Source organism: Hoplias malabaricus, chromosome 14 (assembly GCF_029633855.1).
Source record: "Hoplias malabaricus isolate fHopMal1 chromosome 14, fHopMal1.hap1, whole genome shotgun sequence".
Lineage (NCBI taxonomy): Eukaryota > Metazoa > Chordata > Actinopteri > Characiformes > Erythrinidae > Hoplias > Hoplias malabaricus.
In genome coordinates this window covers 8,269,427-8,294,120 of record NC_089813.1, presented here as the reverse complement: position 1 = coordinate 8,294,120, position 24,694 = coordinate 8,269,427, and the positions used below count along the sequence as shown (strand labels likewise).

The window sequence follows — 24,694 nt, the reverse complement described above, 5'->3', positions numbered from 1 at the left end:
AATGAGCCGTGGGTGTGCCATAAGTACTATTTAAACAAGTCTAACCATTTTTAATGAAAGCCATTCTTTGTTCGGTTTTGTCCACAGCTCGGATGTGGTGTGGGAGGCCAAGCCGAAGAAGAAGAGTCGCTGGAAGGTTTTAAGTGGAAAAGACGCCGAGCTGTTGGAGCAACACTACAGAGATTATACAGAGAACAGCCCAGGGGACACAGTCCTCCTAGACCTTGACAATGGCTACCAGGTAAAAATTGTACTGGAACAAGGTCCAATAGAATGGAGAATTGTCAACAATGCAGTTCAATAACTCAATAACCTGCATATAATTTAAAATGGGGAGAAAATGTTATGAAAAAGTTTTAAGGTAAATTTAGCCCAATCTCACACTGGAAATATGATAGATATGTAATCATAAATTGTGCTCATTTAGTCTAGATTATTATTTTTAATAAATGTGTGTGTGTATGTATATATATATATATAAAATACTTACATTGAAGTCGGCCATTTTGGATCCAACTTTTGTTTTTTCAATGGCAAGAGGGTCATGTGACACATCAAACTCATTTGGAATTTCACAAGAAAAACAATGGTGTGCTTGGTTTTAACGTAACTTTATTCTTTCATGAGTTATTTACAAGTTTCTGACGACTTATAAAATGTGTTTAAAGTGCTGCCCATTGTGTTGGATTGTCAATGCAACCCTCTTCTCCCACTCCTCACACACTGATAGCAACCTGATAAGGGAAATGCTAGCACAGGCTTCCAGTATCCATAGTTTCAAGTGCTGCACATCTCGTATCTTCACAGCATAGACAATTGCCTTCAGATGACCCCAAAGATAAAAGTCTAAGGGGGTCAGATCAGGAGACCTTGGGGGGGCCATTCAACTGCCCCCCAACGACCAATCCACTTTCCAGGAAACTGGAAACTACAGATACTAGAAGCCTGTGCTAGCATTTCTCCTGCGGTGTTGCTATCAGTGTGTGAAGAGTGGGAGAAGAGGGTTGCATTGACAGTCCAACACAATGGGCAGCACTTTGAACACATTTTATAAGTGGTCAGAAACTTGTAAATATCTCATGAAATATGTTAATATGTTAAAACCAAGCACACCATTGTCACCATGTCGCCATGGTCACCATCCATCTTGAAAAGTTTTCCCCCTCCCATATACTAATGTGCCACAAACAGGAAGTTAATATCACCAACCATTCCCAATTTTTAACGTGTATCCATATAAATGGCCCACCCTGTGTGTATGTGTGTGTGTGTGTATATATATCTCCAATGCATACATTTTTTCTCAGGTGTTTTTCACTCCTAACGCTTTGGAGATGAAGATGTTTCTGCCCTATGAAGCCCCTCTCCGGAGAAATTACCTGCCAGCTCTCAAGGTGGAGTACAGCGTCTCGGCTCGGCAGAAAGCATACCGCGTCCAGATCAACAGGGTTCAGGTTTGTCTCCCATCTCCACCCTCTCTCTCTCTCTCTCTCACACACACACACACACACACACACACACACACACACACACACACTCTGAAATTCTGGACATTAGTCCATATTTCACTAATTAAAGGACTTCCCTTCTGCCCTCAGATCCAAAATCAGTTGTCTGGAGCCATCTTCCCCTTTGTGTTCTACCCTGTTAAACCTCCTAAATCCGTCAGAATGGACTCAGGTCAGCATCCTTGGTCCTAAGACCGGACTGCCCATGGTTATTCAAGACTAAACAGTCAATTAATGCAATGACAAATGAGCTTGTATGGAGTTTTGTCAAATTAATCATGGTATTTTCTGTCTTCTAAAAGAACCTAAACCATTCACTGATGTCAGTATCATCACGAGAGCAGCCGGTCATTCAGATATTCTTCGCATCAAGTACGTTTTTCTGTTTTATCCTATTGACGTAACCCTTTAAACTACATATGCCAGTTTTCTGGAATTGGATAACACATATTATTAGAATAACATTTAATAAAGAATTGGTGGTGCAGTGTCCTGAAAGTAAACCATAGTTCAGGATTAGGCTCGATCCTCATGAGTAACCCTGACTGACGACATGTTGCTGGGTCAACAGTTCAGTCCCTCATTCTTACAGCTATATGTTTTTGGATATTAGCTACAATTAGATTCATAAACTAAAATGAAGAAAGATATATCACCCGAGTTCAAAGGGTTTGGGAGTTTGATCATTTATCATGGATTACGTTGTTATAATGTAATGATTGCTGTTGCCAACTCAGGTATTTTAAAGTGCTGATTCAAGAAATGGACCTGCGCTTAGACCTTGGGTTCCTGTACGCCATTCTGGAGCTGTTCACTGCTGAGAACGCTGAAACTGTCACCTCTGAACAGGAGGTACATTTACTAATATAACAATGTTATATGACCTGAATTATCCATTATTTTCACTGTGGTTTTTAATAAGGCTCTTCATTGGTGTGATGTAGTTTCAAGGCTTCATCCCTTTCATTTGATTTTTACCCTGTTTAGAAGGAAATGGAATAATCAATGACTGTGAGGCTTCAAGGACATGGATCCAGATGCTGTTCGTGCCATCTCTGCGTTTTGTGTTAATCTGAATAGCTTTTGTCCTGTCTTTGTCTGGAAGGTGGAGCTGTTTGAGAAGGATATCGAGTATCTGAAGACTGGTCTCAACCACGTGTCAGCCACAGACACATCCCCCATCAGCCTTTATGAGTACTTCCACATCTCTCCCATAAAGGTCTGTTGTTGCAAAATATATCAGTGCATAACTTTAACTTAGCCTTTACATTCGTATACAGGGGTTGGACAATGAAAGTGAAACACCTGGTTTTAGACCGCAATAATTTATTAGTTTGGTGTAGGGCCTCCTTTTGCGGCCAATACAGCGTCAATTCGTCTTGGGAATGACATATACAAGTCCTGCACAGTGGACAGAGGGATTTGAAGCCATTCTTCTTGCAGGATAGTGGCCAGGTCTCTACATGATGCTGGTGGAGGAAAACGTTTCCTGACTCGCTCCTCCAAAACACCCCAAAGTGTCTCAATAATATTTAGATCTGGTGACTGTGCAGGCCATGGGAGATGTTCAACTTCACTTTCATGTTCATCAAACCAGTCTTTCACCAGTCTTGCTGTGTGTATTGGTGCATTGTCGTCCTGATACACGGCACCGCCTTCAGGACACAATGTTTGAACCATTGGATGCACATGGTCTTACTGGTTTCAGTTTCATTGTCCAACCCCTGTAATATTTAACCTTAAAAAGCCTAACAGTGTGATTGTAGTATAGCATTTTAAAATAATTATAATAATCATAACAACAACAACAGCATTCAAAACTGTGTATAAGTATATGAAAAAAACTAGGATGCGACAGAAAATCTACATCCATTAATCCAGGTCAGTGAGTTTGATGGAGGAATTCTTTTTCCCTGTAATTGTGCCCTTGTTTGTGTTTTGTTTCCAGCTTCATCTGAGTTTCTCTCTGAGCTCTGGTGGAGAGGACGGGAACAAGACTAAGAGAGAGACCGAGGTGATTCCTGTGCAGTCGCTTAACCTGCTGCTGAAGAGCATCGGAGCCACGCTCACTGGCGTCCAGGACGTGCTCTTCAAGTACTCACAACTACTCTACTTCTCTACAGTTCTATTTTACTAGTACAGTGATCCCTCGTTTTTCGCAAGTGATGCGTTCCAAGACCACCCGCGAAAAACGAGTTCCCGCGAAGTAGAAGAAGGATATTTTTTATGGATTTAACGAGTATTTGGACTTTTAAAACCCTCCCTGTTACTGTTAACAACCCACCCTCTGCATTAAACAGTCATTCTATAATGTTTTTCAGCTGGAACTACATGTGATATCCTACCAGTTTCTTTAATAGAGTCATTCCTAAGCTGTGATTTAGCGTCAGTAAATTTCACTCGGCTGTGGACATGAACAATACATGTACTGTACGTAAGAAATACTTGTAAATGATATATTTTGTCACCTACAGGCCTCGTCTAATATGTGTAAATAATAAAAAAGCCCCCTTGAAAAAACCCACGAAGTAGCGAATCCGCGAAAGATGAAACGCGAAGTAGCGAGGGATTACTGTACTATTAGAAAGCTTAACTGTTTTGTAGGGTGTAGCTTGGCCTGCTTCACCTTGAGTTAAATATGAATAATAAATAAATAATACTGTACTGAGCAAAATTGAGCTTTTAAAAACAAAAAAACACAAGGCTATTTATTAAATTGATGAATAAATGATGTCATAGCTTCCGTGTGTAGTTCCCATTGCCCAGATCTTGTTCATACTAACCATGGTTCTGCGGCCAACTTCTGTTCGCTACTTGTTCTCAGGTTAAGAATCTAAAGTTTGACCTCCTCATGACTGATTATTATTTTCAAACTGCAGGATTTCTACTTATAATCTATTAACAATCTTCCTTTTCTTGATTTTGAGGAACAAACCTTTAGTTTTTGTCATTTATTATTTGAATAAGTCTTTGAAGATCTTTCCAGCTGCAGGAAGCATGTTAATGTCATGGCCACCGAATTCCACACCGATTTGTAGCTCATTCAGATTCACTTTTTCACATAAACCCTTTCGCACACATGTGGAACAGGATTGGCCATAAGCTATACCCTTGAGGTACACCTTTCCCCATTCCAAACCACTCTTATTACTGATATATCTTGTATATTTTTGAATATTCACATAGCCGTGCACCATATCAGTGCTGCAAGAGCCCATGTGTTTGCTATAGACGCACTGTCTATAACACATTCTCTGTCCCACACTGGTCTGACCCTCAACTTCCCTACAAACTGACACTGTGGTTGGGTTCGGATTTCACACGTGGTCAGACCCAGCCTCCCACCAAGTGCTTACATTAGTGTTTAGTTCCCTCTAGTGGATGTGTGATTGTGTTCAGTTTCCTTTAAAATACTGTTGTACTGCAGTGATATGAATTTGAATATGGTGTGTGTTTGGTTTTTTTTTTTTCCAGGCTGGCTTTTTTTGAGCTGACCTTCCAGTTTCGCACCACCCAGCAGCTGCAGTCAGAAGTCATCCGTCATTATTCAAAGCAGGTGATTGCTCACCTCTCAGCTTTTTACCGCATGACTGCATATCCTTGTTACTTAATACTTATTTGATGGCAGCTGTTCAGTTCTGCGTCTTTTTTTAGATTTTTTTTTAAATGTATTCTTCTACTGTCATTTTACTGTACTTTTATGTAAAGCACTTTGAATTGCCATTGCGCACGAAAGGTGCTCTATAAATAAATTTTCCTTGCCTTGCCTAGTGAAGCAGCAACAGAAAATTACCACAAAGAATTGAGTAACATATCATCAGCCGTTACATTTACAGCTGCTTGTAAATACAGCATCAGTGTGAGAACAAGGCCTCGTTTCCAAAATAGCAGCTTTACTGGAGAAAGGAAAAAGTAGTTAACGGCATCTGATTTAACACATTAATGGTATCTGACATTGTTAACTTGGCCATGTGTCTTTGTTCCAGGCTATCAAGCAGATGTATGTGCTAGTGCTGGGTTTAGATGTACTTGGCAACCCATTTGGGCTGATCCGGGGTTTGTCAGAGGGAGTGGAGGCCTTCTTCTATGAGCCCTATCAGGTGAGACTTTGCACTTATTAGTCAAGCCTCGTATTTAATCGTTTATCCCCTTTTTATAAATTGCTAACCACCTCTGTGCTGGCGTTCCTCAGGGGGCTATTCAGGGTCCTGAGGAGTTTATGGAGGGCATGGCTCTAGGTGTAAAGGCGCTGGTTGGAGGTGCAGTAGGTAGGAGGTTGTATTTTTCTGACTTGCACAGATTGACATGTCATTGCCTGTAACAATCTCTCCAAATTTGTCCTCTTTTGTCCCTCTGCCTTTTAAGGAGGTCTCGCTGGAGCAGCGTCACGCATCACAGGCGCAATGGCCAAAGGCGTGGCTGCCATGACAATGGATGAGGAGTATCAGCAGAAGAGGAGGGAGGCTATGAACAAGCAGCCCAGTGGCCTGAAAGACGGCCTGACCAGAGGAGGCAAAGGACTTGTCTCTGTGAGTGTAAAACGAGCACAGTCATCAAAAATGTTTAACAAATTACGTCTCTGCATTCTATTAACAGCAATTCAGAACAAGAGCGCTGATCTCATGTCAGGTCCCATAGTCAGTACAAGGGATAATTCATGATGTAAAATGGCAGTCTAGTGGTTTCAGTTTGATTAAGACTGGTTGTTAGAATCATAATCACATCCTTAAAATGTAAGTCACTGAGAGTGGATTGATGTGAATTGCTCAGTCCTTGAGGTGGGAACCAAAAGTCCCAAACGAGGTAGACTTGCTATTTATTGATGGTTTCTTCATCTGTTATCTCAGTAACTTTCTTTGTCTCCTCCCAGGGGTTTGTGAGTGGAATTACAGGGATTGTTACCAAGCCCATTAAAGGTAAGCTGAGTACAGAAACCAAAAGTTTGGTTTCAGTTCAGGAACATGGTGTCTGAGATGTGAGGATCGGAGTTAATGCATTTATCTGACAGCAGTGGGTGAGGAATCCTCGTTGCTGAGATACCTTTTTCCACACGAACGTATGTGACGTGTGTGTTTGTGTGTGTAGGTGCTCAGAAAGAGGGAGCTGCCGGATTCTTTAAAGGTTTTGGGAAAGGACTTGTAGGAGCTGTAGCTCGACCAACAGGGGGCATCATAGATATGGCCAGCAGTACCTTCCAGGGCATAAAGAGGTGTGTTTGTCTTTAGATTTGTCTTTAAAATTTCTAAACCGTTATTATTATTAATGACTAATTATTTGTCATATTTTATTGTCCATTCCCTGTGTTTGTGTGTTATAAAATATTTAATGTCAAATTCACTGTATTCACCATACATTTTTGAGGACACTCATCCAGCACTTTCTCTGAAATGAAGGTGTATTAATGGGATGTTTGTCTCCACTTTGCTTCAATTTTTGGAAAAGGTTTCGACTAAATATTGGAACTCTTCTTTAAATATTTGATGGTATTTAGCCACGAGATTAGTACACGCATTAGTTGTAGACCACCACCCGAACTCATACCATAATGTGATGTTTATTCAGAGCGGCAGAAACAACACAAGATGTGGAGAGTTTGCGACCACAGAGGTTCATCCACGAGGACGGAGTCATCAGGCCGTATAAAGAGAGAGAAGGCTTCGGCAGCCAGATGTTACAGGTGACACATTCATTTCCAACCACAGGCGAACCTCAGTCTGCCTCGTACACACAGGGTATTGGTGTCACACACATCAGCTGTAATTCATAACTGACTTCTGCTTAACTTTCAAGTTTTAGTCTTGCAACATTTACATTTGTGACCGTTATATTGCTCCTTGATATTTCTTGATATTTTTAAGTTAAAATATGAGTGAGACTAAAGGCTAAGCACCACTTAATGGACCTCCATGACTATTTCACATTATTGTAGTTACTGACAGATATAAGTATGAATTAAAATGAAAATAGCAGCTTAATTTGCTTTAAACTGACAACTTTATTAAATTGACGGAAAAACCCGAGCTCGCTACGGAAATTCTTGAACGCAACCGTGACGTCACTGGTGGACAACAGCTGAACAACGCCGCGGTAAAACACCGTTATGACTGACTGTTATGACAGTATCTAGCTAAATAACCAACATTATTCATGACAATAGCCTAGCAATAAGCTAAACTCAAATGTAGAGGTACCGTTATTCTTGTAAATGTGATCCAAGTCGAACTCGAATTCATCCGACACTATAAACCTCCGTAATGCAGCTACGTAGCCGAGTATAATCTGAGCCACCGAGTTTAGCGAGTCAAGCTAACGTTAACTAACACCAACTAAAACAGGCGAAGTGAGTGTCCTTACCCTGTTTACCTCCATGTTACAGAGGCTCTTGAACACCTTTCGTTGGTGTCCTTACATGCCCATATTGTTGGAAAAGCGGCAGTAAAATGAGCTACAGATAACGGAGTGAGCGGATGGTCCTTTCCAAAGTGCTCGTTTAAAGTTGACAAATTTAGTCCATTTTCTGGATATTTTGGGATCTTTGGGCCATTTGTTCACAGATGTCCCACTGTACATTGAATGATTGCAGCCAAAAACAACACACCTTTTCCTCATTTTGCATTAAATTAAGTGCAACTTCTAGAGTTGTTGTCCACCATCTACGTCACAGGCAAGACGCCTATTAGAGTTTCCCAACACCGTTGGGGGGGGGGGGACCAACGGTCTTTTAAACCTTATTCCTTGAATTAGTAAGAAATAACATGTTTTCTGACTATCAATAAACACAAGTTAGGAACTCAAATTCCACTGTATTTATTTGTTTGACACTTTTTCATAGGGCTGGTGCTTAGCCTTTAAGAAGAAAGTGTTGTGTTCAGAGTTTTGTTGTGTGAGCAAATATTTCGCTAGAACTAAAACGATAGATAGAGATGTCATCATTTCTGAAGTCACTGTGATTATAGGTGTTTGTTCTTCAATTGACAGAATTCAAATTAAGGGAAAGTACTGACCCTGTACTGGTTATTTTCTAAGGGCGTTTTCACACCTGTAGTTCATTTGTTCTGGTCCAAATCATTTAAGAAGATTGTAATTTTGGAGCGTTTTTCCCTTGGTTTGGTTTGTTTTCACGCTGAAAAACCCAAGCGCACCAAAATACGTCACCACAAACCACGTGAGAATGTTCTCACCGCTGATTGGTCAGACCTAACTGAGGCGGGAGCAAGAACGTAAAAACACAGGAGGAAGGTCCTGTGTTCAGGGCTATTGTGTTTTTGATCCATTACTCTGATTAGCGGCTAAACTTTAACCAGTTCTTGGTTTACCTGACTACTGCCTCCAATATGCAAAGCACACCCTGGCTATGAATGCCATTTACCACTGACCTGCGGCGTACATGTTATTGTTGGGTTGGAAACCAACCACACCACAGTTTGTTTGGGACAGGACTGAGACCACCCCCTCTCAAGAGACTTGTTTTTATTCACATCCGAGTGCAATTACTTCAATTTAACCAGACCAAAAACTGCAGGTGTCAGAACACCCTTAGACCCAGATTAAGACTCACTCTGGACCGGTTTAGAGAATCAAGCCCTGTGAGCTAATAATTCGGTTGTGATCATGTGCGCAAAACAACTTTGAATATGTGAAAAACGTGTGCTGCAAATTTGAATACACTGGTAGAAGTAGCATATTATTTGCATATTAAAGGCTGAAGAGCAACTGGTGGCATTATCTGAAAATATGTAGAGTAGAGGGAACTTGGAAAAAGTTTATCTTCTGACTGTAGCTTTCCTCTTTCTTGTCGTGTTTACAGAAAAGAATGGCCCTGTCTGAATGGAATAGCATTGACAGTGATGATGAGAATACAGAAAGCTAGAAATATTGCTTAAATTGTTGACCGAATTTCTCTGGGGATTCCTGAAAATGTTTATGTGCCAAACACAAGATAAAGGCTGTGTAACTGCCAACAATGAACTTAGAGAATGTTTGAAACCTCAGGATAATGTCTACACTAGATCATATCTTATATAAATGTCTCTATATGGAAATATATATTTTATATTAATTTGTATTTCCATTTTGTTTACCGTTTAAGTCTCCTTCTGTTCCCCATCATTTTATTCCTGTTCATTTATGCATACCCCCTCCTCCCTTTTCATTTGTTCTCCCTCTTCCAAATAAAACCATTTCAACATGCATGTCTCATTATTGACCCCTCCAGCTTTACATCTGTCATTGACACACATGTCATAGTTGGTTCTTCATATGTACCACACCCAAGGGAACATATGAAACTCACTCACAGGAAACTGAAGAGTGAGAGGAGGACTTGTAGGTCATGGAATGTGTAGGAGGAGATCTGGCTGTGGTCCTTAAGTAGGACAAATTGAGTAAAATGTGAAATGACTCTGAAAATGTCTAATCTCTGCAGGAATATATTACCGAATGTATAGGTTTTGCTTTGCCGTTTGTGTTGCATCATCAAGCTGTTTTCAGTTTCCCTCTGACTATCCACCCATGTCAACTTCATCATCATCCTCATCATGATCACCACCACCATCACCAAATCGTGTTAAGCCAAATAGTTTCTAATAGGTACTGCTATGATATAAGCTTCTAGTAGTAGTTAAAACAGTAATGAATGTTGGTTACTCTTCATACATATACTATTTACATCTAACCTTTTTTTTGGTGTCCTATTATAGAAAATCGAAAACGGCAGATTTGCGAAGTACAGATATTTTGCTCATGCCAAGGTGAACGAGTCCGATTTCCTGATGATCACGAAAAGGTACGCAGCGGATTTCACACAAACAGCGTAGAAATCTATGTTAATCAGTATGGATCAGTACATTCTGGTACTTTATATAACAGTAATGCATCATTTCCCTGCATCTGTAGGGGGATATTTTTTGTTACCAAGGGCACTTTTGGTCAGTTGACCTGCGAGTGGCAGTATCTGTTTGACGAGTTCACCAAAGATCCAATGATTGTAGAGGAGAGACGCCTGCGCATTGAGGCAAAGGTACATCCAAACACATACCTCCCTTCACCAAGGCAATAAAGTAAACTTGAAAAATAGTTTAATTTAATATAATTTGTAAAAAAAAAAACTAATATTTTCTTATGGCTGACTTTCAGGAACGAGTTAAGTCTGTGTTTCATGCCAAAGAGTTTGGAAAGATCATCAACTTTAAGACTCCAGAAATAGCCAAGGTATGCTAACAATTCTGTTGCTGTGTACAAAGTGTAAACAGTAAACAATAACATCTCGGCATCCCGCGCTTTCATAATCTCCCAGCTGTAAAGTGCCTGGCATCTGAAATACTCGATGGTGTGATTTGGAGCGGGAGAGTGTAAATATTTGTCGATGATTCAAGAGACCGTCGAAGGTTTTGTGAGGCTGTTAATCCACACTGACGTTTGTTTTATTGTTTTCCACAGTGGGTCCTTGCCAAGCTTCAAGATGCGAGGGAAAGTCTGCCAAAATAGCCCCGGCATGGACAGTAGCCTTAATAAGATCACAAAGACGCCACCTCTCCTCGCCCTTTTAGTGTGTGCCTTTACTTATATGCAAAACAACTCTAAACACTTAAACACGCGGTGTGTATGTCATTATTAAAAACTGTATTTATATTATGCGTTCGTATTACGCGACTGTTAAAGGGATTGCATGTGTGGAAGCACTGTTAATTGTTTACATTTCCTCTTCTTTTTGGACGCCAGACACTTTTTTTGGCGGCGCATACACTACGTTGAATATCTTCGTTGCATATCAATATATGCAAACTCCTATTTTATTTAAGCAAAACTTATTTTATTTTGCTAAGGGACAGTCCAATGTGAGAACAGGAAATTCCTGTTTTCATTGTTGAGTGGCATGGTTAGGAAATAGTGTAAAAGAACAATACGTTTTCTGTTATGTTTGTTAAGCACATATTGGAGAGTTGGTGGATATGTTGGAACAGTGAGTTGCAGATTGTGACGCCCGGGTTCGTTTATTACTGCGAGCTTTATCCTCTGGACTTTTTTGGACTTTATATTTCAAACAAAAAATTTTTGTTTGAAATATATTTATCTTAATATCATTTACTACAAAACTTTACCTATTTTTCCTTAAAAACCACCCCCATTACCAAGCTCTTCAGATTTTATCGTTTGGAAAAGAAAAAAGACCAATATTTATATGTATGTGTGTATGTATTAATTAACGGGGAACACGAGCAAGCAACTGAAGCTGACGGTGAATGTTTGGAAGTTCGCTTTGATGTATTCTAAAGGAGAAAAAACATGAATATTTTTGTACTTGTGGCTTTTGCATGAAAACGTTTCTGTTTGCCATTGTGTATAAACTTCACTGTTTACAGCTTCTCAACAGTATCGCACTGTACATATTCAGTGGTTTTGGTACCTACTGTTGATTTCTTCTCAGCCTTTCTATGCAGCTTGTAATGATATACTGTACCTTTAACAAAGATAAACAAGGGATGAATATGACAAATATGCAATAATTATTAGCCTTTCAGTAGAGCTAATGCTGAACTTTTCTTAACTATTTGTCAGTTATTGCACTGGTAATAAGGCAAAACAAAAATCACTGGATATGATTTCAATGTTTTCCTGTTGTTTTTAACGGAGTCTGCACATTGAATAAATGTATTTTGATGAATTATGTTTAATATGTTCAGTGTTTAAAGAGACATTAACTGCACAGTGTTACAGTTGGCTTTAAAGAGTCCAGGAGAACTCACATCCGTGTCATTTACTGATGATAGACGTGTTAACGGGGTTCAACACAGACATTTTTTGTGGAAGTAAATATAATCACACGTTTTTATTAACTATACATACTTTTATGCAACAAAAAATGCATTACTATATTTTTAACCAGGTCATAAATAATGTTTACATTTTCAAGACACTTTCTTTTAAACAAAAGTCCACCCTAGAGTTCTCTATAGTGTTGTGTTTTATTCTCTTTTGCATGTAGTTTGAAGGTATTATCCAAACTAACTCCGATTATCTTTGGCTCTGTTAATCAGTTTAAGACCTTCAAGTATTAATGTAAAGGAATCCACGTTTTCAGTTAAATATATATAAAGTAACATACAGGTTTCTACAAATGACGGCTTGCAGGCATTTCAAGGCACATCGAGGGCATTTCGCCACTAAAATGGTTTTACTACAATTCCTACAAATGTAAACTTTGCCCTTACTTTGCACATTAGTCGAGAAGTGCCAAGAGGTTGAGTCTCCTATAGTTTTGATTAACCACCAGCAAACATTCACATGTACCATCTGTCAACACAGAGGGTTCATATCTGAACTGTCATCCTTCTGTTTTGCTTAATCACTTCCAGAGAAAACACCAGTAGCGACTAAGTCTGATGTATTGAGTCTGTTGTGGGTTTGAAAGGGCGTCCTAAGAGAAACCGCTTGCTCAGAATAAGGGCGCGGTCGAGAGCCTTGATGACCCCATCCACATACAACGTTGGAGTACTTCCCCGAGCCGATTTTGGAGATTTAAGCCAGTGATGAGAGAATGTAACAACATGTGAAGAGAGCTCTGCGTGAAACAGAAGATGGGACTAAGGCTTAGTTCCAGAGGGGAAAGTTCAAACCTGGTTTTTAGACTAGATTGAACTCCTTCAGGTTGTGTCTGAGGATGGTGTCCTTTACCGCGGCAAAGACGAAGCGGATGTTCTCCGTGTCTGTGGCACAGGTGAAGTGGGAGTAGATGGTCTTCTCTCTGTCGGGGTTCTGCTCCTGGTACATCTTTAGAATAAATTCCTGTGCTGATTTTGCATCATTTTGAGGACCTGTTTAAAAGATTAAAATGTGAAACAAAATGTAGCAAAGTTAACCAAAAAATAATACACAAAAGATTGTTACAGGAAAATACTGCTTTTGCTTTTAACTTGTGTGTAGATGTAATATGTAATTTTAGATGTGTCAAATGTTGGAACAGCATTCATTCATTCATTATCTGTAACCCTTATCCAGTTCAGGGTCGCGGTGGGTCCAGAGCCTACCTGGAATCATTGGGCGCAAGGCAGGAACACACCCTGGAGGGGGCACCAGTCCTTCACAGAGCAACACACACACATTCACTCACACACTCACACCTACAGACACTTTTGAGTCGCCAGTCCACCTGCAATGTGTGTTTTTGGACTGTGGGAGGAAACCGGAGCACCCGGAGGAAACCCACGTGGACACAGGGAGAACACACCAACTCCTCACAGACAGTCACCCGGAGCGGGAAACAAACCCACAACCTCCAGGCCCTTGGAGCTGTGCGACTGCGACACTAAACTGCTGTGCCATTGTGCCGCCCTTAGTTTAAATTATTAAACTTATTTTAAAATACTCAATATTTAAAATTCATTCTCTCATTCTGAAAGTTACGCAACATTCTCATTAAATTATTAAATAATCTTCTAAAGCTCTGTTTCTGGGCCCTGCTCCAGGTGTTTGTGAAGAGTTTGGTGTATTCTCCTCATGTCTGTGTTTTTTACACGTTGGTAAGTGGATTGGTGACTCAAAAGTGTCCATAGGTATGTCGCCCTGTGAAGGACTGGCGCCCCCTCCAGGGTGTATTCCTGCCTTGCACCCAGTGATTCTGGGTAGGCTCCGGACCCACCGCGACCCTGAACTGGATAAGCGGTTACAGATAATGAATGAATTTAAACTAAAATGTATCTTATTAAGAGATCATTAAAATGCATTTAACTTGTGTTGTGATCCTCCCTTGTTCCCCTGATGTATTGACCTCCCCCTGTTGCACAGTCCTGCCAGTCAGACCCAAGCCCTACCTGTGAACTCTGGAAAGTAGTCGGCGAGGTGGGAATATGTAATTTTCTCCTTCAGAATGTCAGTTTTATTCAGGAAGAGGATGACAGAGGACTGCTGGAACCATGGGTATGTGATGATGGTTTTAAACAGAGCTTTACTTTCATCCATACGGTTCTGGAAGCAAGAACATACAAGAGTGCATATCAAACCCCATAATCACTCGTGTTAGAGAATTACTTAACTGTAGATAGTGGACAGATATAATGGGAGGTACTGACCTCGTTGTCGCATTCTGCGAGGACCTGGTCGTATTCGCTCAGTGCCACCAAGAAGATGATGGAAGTTACGTTTTCAAAGCAGTGGATCCACTTTCTGCGCTCTGACCTCTGACCTCCCACATCCACCATCCTATTTCCATCATGAAGAGCAACTCCAGTTAGAATTACGTAGAAATTCAGTTTATTTAAATACGTCAACTGTGATCACCTTTGTAAATGCAGCTCTACATAACATTACACCGTCTGCTGCTACTGAGGCCAGTGGTCACAGATTATTAATGCCAGAGGAGAGCAGGTTCCCACCTGAAAATAACATTTTCCAGGTCGAATGGGTATTCAATGATGCCCGTGGTGGGGACTCGTACCCTCAGGATGTCCTGCTCGGTGGGTACATAGGTTGGTTCTGAAATCCGCTCCAGGTCACTCAGGTAACTATGGCATACGTCGTGAGGAACATAAAGACACTCCCATTGAATTATACGCTACAGACTGTCTTTAGTACAAGTTGTATGCAATCTTTAATCATTTAGAAAGCTGTTATTGTAAGCAATATCTGATTCATGTTTTCTGTTGGCTCGTTTAAAGCAGGGTAAACTCATTTGTGGCTCCTTAAAATCTTCATAAGCCAAATTAATGCTGTTTCTACATTAGCAGAGTTTAATAAGTTGAGTATTTATGGACAGCTTAAGCCACTAAACGTAAGCTATCCATGAATTAAATGACATGCTGCTGAAATATAATGTAATGCCCTATACTTCACCTGTTCAAAATTCATATATTGTTATTATTTTTTAATGTTCTTCAATGTTTTTGAGCATGTGTAACAGCCCTCAAACAGAGTATGTCCTCAATAATGCATCTTTTGGTGTGATAAAAACAGTCCTGACACTGAAATTAACACTGGAATCACTCCGTCAAAATATTTAGGCCAACAGTAATAACTAAGCTGCATAATATTTGCTAAGACGTGACTGACTATTTGGCAGAGTCAGAGAGTTGATATTCTCTGCGGCGATCGTAGCATTCCTGAATTCCTTGATCGCTCCATAGACTGCGAATGGCTTCCACCTGGCTTTTGTCCAAATCCATCACCTTATCAACTTCCAAGTCTTTCAACATATTAGTATAAGCCTACAACGAAAAATCAACACCAGTAATAAGAAAAGGACACAAAAGTCTGGACCATGTAATGGCAGTATGGTCTAAAAACCATACGCCTATTCATATAACACTGGATCATGGATTACATGGGTGTGGTTTGGTGGGTAAAGCAACTTCAGTGTGTACAAATGCGTCATGCCCATTTTGTAACATTTGAACAACATTACTACAATAAAAAATGGTTAAAATGTTATGTCACACATCACCACAGAGCATTTTCATAGCATCCCCAAAATACATTAACTGAATCTATGGCTTGTACCTGGTTATCGGGATTAGAGAGTGATATCTTCAGCATCTCCATTGCTCTGATCATGGACTGCATGGCAGTGATGATGTTCTGATATACCAGCTTCGTGAAGCTTTTGCGGTCCTCTTCGGTGTAGCCCGAGCCATGAATGATGCGCATCTGTTTAATAAAAGTGCTCTTCCCACTCTCCCCTGTGCCTGAGGAAGTGATAAAGAGGTATGTGTTCTTTTGTGTCCTTAAGTACTTTCAGAGGAATGTAATGTTTAAAGGCTGATATCATGGCATAGAGCATCTTATCAATTCCGCTGGTCTTACAACTCTTCCTTATCTGTGAAATTTCTGAGACATTTCGCAAACATTTACATACCACTGTCCATTAACGAACTACGTGTGCTATTTTTCTTTGGAGGGCTTCAAATGAATAGCACATTAAAAAAAGTGGGCTGCCTGTATCTACCCCACTTTGCTTGTGTATATATTGTACCCTGGTGAAGAACAAACATTAGTTCAGTTTGGTGAGCACAGAGACGTGTCTGAAATGATTATGTTAAGCTGAGAGAGCTTGCAGTTTGTCAGATTACTTCAGTTTATACACCATGAGTTGCAGTTTTGCAAGTGGTGCATAAGAGAGGACTACACCCTCTGGGTTTCTGTGCTTTGAAAAAGTGTAAACAAAACATAACACCAGGCTGTAATATTGCCAAGCCAAGCCTGAGATGAAACCAGGAACCAAGAGAAGACTTGTTAGCTTAATGACAAAGGAAAGTTAGAATGTTTATTAGACGAAAAACACATTAGTTTTTTTACCTGTGACAATTTTTGTGTTTCCTAAGAGTCGTAAAAGATGCCAAAATTAAATTTTGTGGTTGTTAGAGACATATTTTAACACTCAGCAACAGTAGTAATCCAGTAGTAATCCAGCACACAATCAATAAAAACAAAGCAAGATTTAAGCTGATCATTTGGAGGTAAACTAGTCTCAGTTATAGTTTATAGTCTTAATTACTTTAAATTATTAGTGACACAGTAAACAACTATAAATTATTACAAACTTAGACTTATGGCATTGAAGCAATTTATTTTAATGAAGACTTTAAAAGCCATAAGGACTGCCAAAGGTACAAGCTGTATATAAGGAATGAAGAGGTTTAGTCAAAGACGTAAGAGAGAAGTAGAAGAGGAAGCGGAGGGGGGGGGATAGGCTTCACTGCTCTCTTGTTTAAAGAGAAGGTCTGCTAGGACATCTGTCTCTGCCCTGGCTGTGAACATGGAGTCTTTTACTGCCACTGCAACCAACAACAGTCAGAAAGAAAAATGGCTTGCTTTAGTTGCCATGCTCGAACATAAACACCACTACTGGTTTGTTGGTGTTAGCTTGAGTATATGAGAATAGGAACGGTACCTTCTTTCGTTTACAGTTGGGGTCTGGTTAAATGGGACTGCACTTCTTCTCCAATGTTCAATTAAAATAAGGCTCTCTATACATGATAAGTATGTAAAATAATGTAAAAAAAGTCTGCTTTTGTATGTGTTTGTCTTAGTTATACTCCTCGTAAAACAGCTTGACTTTATGCTGTAGTGTATTGGCTGAGAGGAAGAGATAACACCCACTCACACCCCATTTTTTCTCTTGCTCTCTATTTTTCTCTCAATGTGATCATACAAATATGTCTGAAAGTTGTATGTTTAACACAGAAACAAATATCTACTAATATTTACATAAAACATGCAAGAAGCATGTGTATTAATAAGCCATCCTACATAAAGGTAAGCCTCGTAAAATGTGTTATTATAATCCCCAATAAAACATAATTTTGCATCCAAAATTGTGTGTGAAGTGTAGTGTGGGTTTAGATGATTTAATATTGGTGATTTTGATGTGAGCAAATTAATACTTAATTTTTAGATTTAAGCCCCTAAATTCAAACATTCTCCTGCTCTTATATCATTTTTATGGTAACATTTATACAGGGGGTCCTCGATTTACGACGTTGATCCGTTCCTACGTCACGTCGTAAACCGATTTTTGTTGTAAGTCGGAACATACGTACGTACTGTACGTAAATAACATACTGTAAGCACTTATCCTATCCTAACACCTATCCTCTTCGGTCCCGAGCCGCGTAACCGTGTATTCTTACGCCGCGCACACCAAACACAAAGTTCGCGTTACGACGTTTACGACGCAAAACCACTTAAGTCGAAACAAGGCTTTATACAATAAATGGGAGATGTGTCGTAACCACGAAACATCGTGACCTCCTGTATAATATTTACATAAAATGATAGTTGTCATTTTTAATACTAGACAGTTACCATAAAATGACATTAGAGCAGGACAATGTTTGACGTTTGAATTACAATTATGTGTTACACAAAAACTCTTTAAATATTATTTGTACATAAAACATGTTTGTACATTAATACTGTACATAAAAACATACAAAAGTCACATGTTTTTGGTTGCCCCAAACACAATATGAACACGGTATAAATTATATATTAAATCTCAATTCCAAAATCATTTGGACAGTATTCGAAATGGAAACAAAAAATAAGATCTGTTTTTAAAGAGCAAATTTGTAATCCACAGCTAAATGCCTAGGACCTTTGAATCCTCAAAGAGCACTTTATTAATGACCTGCACCCTTCTGTAACAGACCACCACATGAGCTTGGAAGTAGTCAAATTTCAGTATCACTGAGAAATGCCATAATCTGAAAAGTTCGGCTACATTTATTATTACTATTGTTATTATTATTATTATTATTCATTCATTCATTATCTGTAAGCGCTTATCCAATTCAGGGTCGCAGTGGGTCCAGAGTCTACCTGGAATCATTGGGCGTAAGGCGGGAATACACCCTGGAGGGGGCGCCAGTCCTTCACAGGGCAACACACACTCACACATTCACTCACACACTCACAACTACGGACACTTTTGAGTCGCCAATTCACCTACCACCGTGTTGTTGTTTTTTTGGACTGTGGGAGGAAACCGGAGCACTCGGAGGAAACCCACACAGACACAGGGAGAACACACCACACTCCTCACAGACAGTCACCCGGAGGAAACCCACACGGACACAGGGAGAACACACCAACTCCTCACAGACAGTCACCCGGAGCGGGAATAGAACGCACAACCTCCAGGTCCCTGGAGCTGTGTGACTGCGACACTAACCTGCTGCGCCACCGTGCCGCCCTATTATTATTATTTATTATTATTATTAAATGTATTATTATTACCAGCATAAAGTCCAAAAGCCAAAATCTGACATGGTGAAGGGGTTTGTGGGTAACTATGTCATACAATTCTTAAAAAGAAACCCATTTTTGGCGCAATATTTAGTGCCTTCAACATGACAACAACAAGCCACATTTTGCATGTGTTACAAAAGCAGAGCTGCTCAACTGTGTGGGTGCAAGACAGGCTTTCCTGCAGTCCAGAAATGTCTAACACTAACAATGTGTGGTGCATTATGTAGTGCAAAATACCTCATACACTGAGGGCAGCTGAAGACTTGTATAATGGAAGAATTTTGTTAACTTAAGTTAAACCCTTATAAATGTATCTCTCATCCCAAAATGTTTGGAACGTGCTGAAGATATCAAGTTTGGAACAAGTGTAGATTTACAAAGACAACCACAGTTAACTTGATAAAACATCAAATACTGTGTTGTTGTACTGTCCTCAGTTTAATACACTAAACAGAACTTATTACCTACACACTCTCCTGGTTTTTGTAAATGATGCTTATAGAAGAAGACATAATGGCTGCTTCACAGTAATAATGACAAAGTGTGATAACCTACTTGTGGACTGGTGACCTGTACTATTTGTTAAACAAATAATGTTGGTTAGTGTATGTGTGTGTGCCAGTAACGATGTGTGTGCGTCTGTGTGTTTGTATTTGTACATGTGTGGGTGCTTTACCAGAAGTAATATTACAAATTAAATCAGGCAAACACAACCAGAAACAAGAAAAGCATTACTTGGGTTCAACTACAACCTCAACAATGAGCTCTTATTCCATGAGCTGAAATTCAAAAAAAAGTTATACTGTAGATGCTCTATAATATCATTCCCTTCATATTCTGTTCAAATGCAAGTTAGAAGGTGTACCACCGGCCCAAAAAGAAACACAAGTCTAGGAGGAACCAAACCTACGATGCCTATTAGGACTGTCAAAATATTGTTTAGACATTAATTAACAATCTGCGGCATAAAAAACAGAGCTGTTAGCGTCTTTATTTTGGATATAAATGACCAATATATAAAGTCTGTACATGTATTTGCTTACAGAAAAATATGCCTATGAGTGACTTATATTTTTAACCCATAAATAAAATACTTTGCACTGTACCAGCTCTCACTAAACAATACAAATCTATGTCATTTGGCATTAAAATCCCTTCAAGTGGCCTTCCTCCTTGTGCTGCGTCTTTGCATGAATTAGCATTCCGTGAATTTCCAAGTGACACTGGGATGCTTCACAAATGAAAATGACCAGATTTGAATGACTCTATTTGGCTGCTGAAGTCAGGTTAAAACTCCTGCAGAATGCTCTGGAGTGTCACTGACAAACTCTCAAGGAACTTATGCAATGGGACTTGTTTACATAAGAGTCCAGAAAACACAGATGAGGAGCTAATTTATTAACGATGTCGTACAGAAGCACTGATCTTATTGGTTGTTCCAAATGAATAAATAACCATGCCAGGCGACTGCTCTATTTCATACACGGGCAACACAGATTTAGGTAGATATGAGGTCTATCAGACATCCTGTTTGAGGAGCAAGTATTTCCTGTTTAAACAAATGTCATTTTCGTGACTGGACTCTGTGATTTTGATGCTTCATCCTATAAGGAAGGGCATTACATAAATCTTTCCTTATGTGCTGCAAGTGGTTGTCACCTTTTCTCCAAATCACTGCAAATATTTGAAATTTGACAAAGGTCCTCTTTTATCACAGATCTTTTCAAATTGTTCTTGTCTAAGGTGCGGTTAGCAAGAATCCACTACAGCTGAACTACAGCATGTGTTAAAATCTGTGAGAGTTAATCAGTTGTTATCCTGATTGGAATTCAGCACAGACTCAAAACAGTGAGAAAAATAACAAGTGACGAAAACTGACTGGTTGTAGAGGTGAAAAATACACTCCACTGGTGTAAAATGACCTATCAATGGATCTTGCGACTGCACAATTGTCCAAGAAATGGCTCTTCTATTACCAATGATCTCTCATAAATTTATAAATCACAGAAGGCCACTTAAAATATTGTGGCCTCCAACAAGATGAGGTCAGTGAAGATCAGATGCTTTACTCAAAACCAATGTGCACCACCACTTTGCCATTACAGTTCTGTCCCTTTCACTCTACTGAACAGCTACACATATTCTTCTCTCCATTTGCATATGTGTTCTATTTATAAATGTTTATATCTTTATGTTTATGTACACAAAGTTGGTTTACTAGGGTTTATTTTGGTCTTAGGCTTTTGTACTTTTTACTATTTTGGTGCAGGTGTAACAGGTAAATGTCCTTCAGGGATAAACACAGTGATCTAGTATATCTATCTGTCTAGCTAGCTATCTCTATCTACCTACCTATTTTTTATCTATATGTAGAACCTAATTCTAATTCTGTTCTGAGGCTAATTTTCTTATAATTTAGTATTGTTAGGACTTTTTCAAGCATATGCCTTATAGTCTGTGCCGTTTATTTTTATACAGCGTCTTTGTTTTAATTTGATCTTCAAGTAATTAGGTAATTTTCCACTTAAACTACAGCCTATGTTTTTTTCAGGCTGAGGGGTTAAACTCTCCACCTGGGTTAAATCCCTCCAGGAAAGCGAATGTGGTCAGTGGGCATGATAATGAATCCATGGGGGACTTTGATCAGACTTTATACGCTTTGAGCATCACCGTGCCAGGCTGCTTGTGGTCAATTACAGTTTCATTTGCATCATCCTCATGTAGCCGAAGGACTTCGTCACTCAACCACACCAAAGAGCTCAGGTCATAAAGACCAGTGGAGAAAGGAGACACACAACTTTGGGCAGTCAAAAATCACAAGAACGAAGGTGGTTTGTATTCGATTTGATGAACTAAACCAACCATATCCACCTCTGAGAAAGAGAGGAGCAGGGGAAATAGGTCGGAAGGCACCCCAGCCCTAGGCATGTGCTGGAAGGCAGGTGGTTTTGAGGAAAGTTTGCTTAGAGCTCATTCATTACAGGAGCTTGCGGTTTTGCATGAATTTGCATAGACAGAGCAGTCAGGGTGGCTGCGAGGCCACCAAACGGTGCTATGGTCTCCATAGGCCACACTCCATTTTCCAGCTCAGGTATTTGCCTTTGGTGTTCATCTGGGACTTGTTCTCCTTTCCCTAAATCTTACCTTTCATCACTATAAATATTTTTTATAAACTTAACGAACACAGAATAACCTCTGTACCTTAGCCATGCCCAAAGGTATTGTCCAGTCTGGGGAGTGGTACATAAAAAATAACACAACCAACACCAGACACTGACTATAATTTGGAGTAAGGGGAAAAATTCCAAAGAATACCTTCCAAGTATTCTTCATTTTTGTACTGGAACAACTGCCAAAACATAAAAGGGGAATTTCATTTATTTTTCCAAATTTTGCATAACCAAATTTTTGCCACATTCTTGAGAACTTTATTTTTCATTCCGTCATCGATTAAACCCCTTAGGAAAGTCCTAAACTGGAATGATTTATTAACAAAACTCAGACCCAAGCCCAAACTCCTCCTCAGCCCTATACATACCCTCCCACCTCCGCTCCATCTCAACCTCAACTCCTGCCCAAAAACATTTCTGAGTTCGCTATCACAGGCATTGTCCGTACTAGCCAAACAATGCTTACATATATCTCTATGCCTTCACTTTATTTCAGTGTGTGTACACGATGCTTGTCTGTAACTTCAAAGCCCTGCAATGCTATTGGCTCCTTAGGTATATGACATAAGAAACCCTGGTTGTCTGACTCTGCCTGTTTGAGACTGTTTTATGAAACACTGCAGTATGAAGATGGAAACGCTTAGCCACGGCACTGACATGACTTATTTCACTCATGGTATGTCTTCTAGTGTATAAATAACACCACAATGGCATGTTAACAGTTTTCAAAGTCGAGCCCATATGCCGGTAAGTTGAACCAACGCCCGTCTCTCGAGTTTTATAAGCTGATAAGAAAAAATACCTTAGGCATCAGGCTTATAATAATAGCTTAATCTGAGGGAAATAAAGAGGCATTCAACATTTCAGACATCTGGTTCACTTCACCGTCATTTGGAACCATTATAACTATGTGAATGTATCCACTACACAGTATTTAACACCAGGCTTGTGGTGTTGGCTTTTCTCATGAATGTCTGCGCTCTACAGAGACTCTGAGAGATGTTACTCACCCAACAGCAGTAACTTCAGTTCTCTCCTGGAGTCCTTCTTGTCTCGTCGAAGCTGCTTGTCTATCTCCTGATTAATCCTCTGACACTCTTTCTCCTCAGCAGACATACAGCACCCAGCCATGGCCGCCTGCTTTACCTTCCCAACGGTTTTCCTTTCTCTAGCTGGAAAAATTCAAACACAAACTTTACGTTAGCTGACGGTAACGGTCGTTTCGCTCTCCGGGCTCAAACTCATGAATATTGCCTCACGGTGTGGTCCCGCCTCTCACAAACTTTCTTATTTTTAGTCTAAATGACTAATATGTGTGCTGCTGGTGAGAAACTCCGTCGTTTCTAACATCCTAAGTGCTAACTTTGAACCGTGTTTGCTCTTATTTCTGTCACATCCACTCTTCACAGAAAACGAGCACAAAAGTGAGCGCCCGTGCGCCTCTCGAGCTTAAGAACCATCTCGGCCCTTCCCTAAACCCCACCCGCTTTCCGACAAGAGACGTCTCCTGCACTTAGAGTCCACGCTGCTGTATTCTGATTGGATAATTTTCCACTCATAAGTTGACTGACAGTCCTCTTAGCCAATCGGAGCGTAGAGGGTGGGAGTCGTCGGAAAACGGGTGGGAAAATAAAAACACCTGCCGTGTGTAATGTTTTAGGATCAACTTTAATCAGAATGTGCACATTATATCAAATTTACTACTAACACCAGACCCACCACATACGTTAATAACCATAACAATCACTTAGCAACGCCCTACCTCACAATAAAGTATTAACTGAAACAGTGTTCTCTGAGGCAGCTGCAAATATCACCATGCTACTAGCTGAGGAGTAGTGGAGCTGTTCTCTGGATTCTCTGATCCATAACTAATCATTCTACATTCTAAATGCGTACACATTTTTACCAAACTGTTTTAACATCTAGTTTAATGTTTCCCATAACAGTATACGCTCTTACGGCAGCAAAGTGAGGACAAACAACTAACACTCTTCCTTTCAGACGAAATTATTTAGCCTTATAATTAATCCATTAATAAATGCCTGTAATAAATAATAGAGAAAGTTGGGTTTCGTTTGTTTGTTTGTTTTTTTAGATCCAAAGATAGGTAAATAAACTAAAGAAAACATTTGCACTAATTTGATTCCAAAAACTGACAGAAAACAAGAAGACAACATCTTCTGTCTTTGTGACTGCATTCAAAACAGACAGAGAAAGATTTGCAACTGCTTTCCAAGTGAAAGTGGATTGTTTTTTGGGAGGAACAGGTCAAAA

At 39.8% G+C, this 24,694-nt stretch overlaps 2 protein-coding genes across 9 annotated transcripts in view; one reads left to right on the top strand and one right to left on the bottom strand.

Moving 5' to 3' along the window:
* The window catches only part of vps13a (vacuolar protein sorting 13 homolog A), a 44,729-nt gene extending 32,588 nt beyond the window's left edge, over positions 1–12,141 (top strand). For 5 of the 6 annotated variants that reach the window (XM_066644796.1, XM_066644793.1, XM_066644794.1 and 2 more), the window contains 18 exons: positions 88–241; positions 1,308–1,454; positions 1,599–1,680; positions 1,811–1,880; positions 2,246–2,360; positions 2,614–2,727; positions 3,457–3,602; positions 4,983–5,064; positions 5,495–5,608; positions 5,701–5,776; positions 5,874–6,037; positions 6,379–6,424; positions 6,594–6,717; positions 7,071–7,185; positions 10,208–10,293; positions 10,404–10,527; positions 10,644–10,718; positions 10,947–12,141. In XM_066644796.1, the coding sequence (XP_066500893.1) occupies positions 88–241; positions 1,308–1,454; positions 1,599–1,680; positions 1,811–1,880; positions 2,246–2,360; positions 2,614–2,727; positions 3,457–3,602; positions 4,983–5,064; positions 5,495–5,608; positions 5,701–5,776; positions 5,874–6,037; positions 6,379–6,424; positions 6,594–6,717; positions 7,071–7,185; positions 10,208–10,293; positions 10,404–10,527; positions 10,644–10,718; positions 10,947–10,994 (1,882 nt within the window). In that variant the 3' untranslated portion in view covers positions 10,995–12,141. Of the gene's footprint in view, positions 1–87; positions 242–1,307; positions 1,455–1,598; positions 1,681–1,810; positions 1,881–2,245; positions 2,361–2,613; positions 2,728–3,456; positions 3,603–4,982; positions 5,065–5,494; positions 5,609–5,700; positions 5,777–5,873; positions 6,038–6,378; positions 6,425–6,593; positions 6,718–7,070; positions 7,186–9,315; positions 10,098–10,207; positions 10,294–10,403; positions 10,528–10,643; positions 10,719–10,946 lie in introns of those variants that run through there. The other variant, XR_010795380.1, reaches the window with a different exon arrangement.
* A 64-nt stretch (positions 12,142–12,205) lies between these two features.
* On the bottom strand, positions 12,206–23,884 carry gna14a (guanine nucleotide binding protein (G protein), alpha 14a). Of its 3 annotated transcripts, none has more exons than XM_066643453.1 (9): positions 23,781–23,884; positions 23,428–23,589; positions 15,999–16,183; positions 15,552–15,706; positions 14,879–15,007; positions 14,576–14,705; positions 14,318–14,471; positions 13,182–13,321; positions 12,206–13,068 (listed from the first exon to the last, which is right to left on the bottom strand). In XM_066643453.1, the coding sequence occupies exons 2-9, from the start codon at positions 23,546–23,548 to the stop codon at positions 12,943–12,945; spliced, it is 1,140 nt and encodes a 379-aa protein (XP_066499550.1). In that variant the 5' UTR covers positions 23,549–23,589; positions 23,781–23,884; the 3' UTR covers positions 12,206–12,942. The 3 variants fall into 3 exon arrangements, with proteins under 3 accessions (XP_066499550.1, XP_066499549.1, XP_066499551.1); XM_066643452.1 differs by having other exon boundaries at positions 23,677–23,844; XM_066643454.1 differs by having other exon boundaries at positions 12,934–13,321; positions 23,428–23,844.
* Between the last annotated feature and the right edge of the window lie 810 nt (positions 23,885–24,694).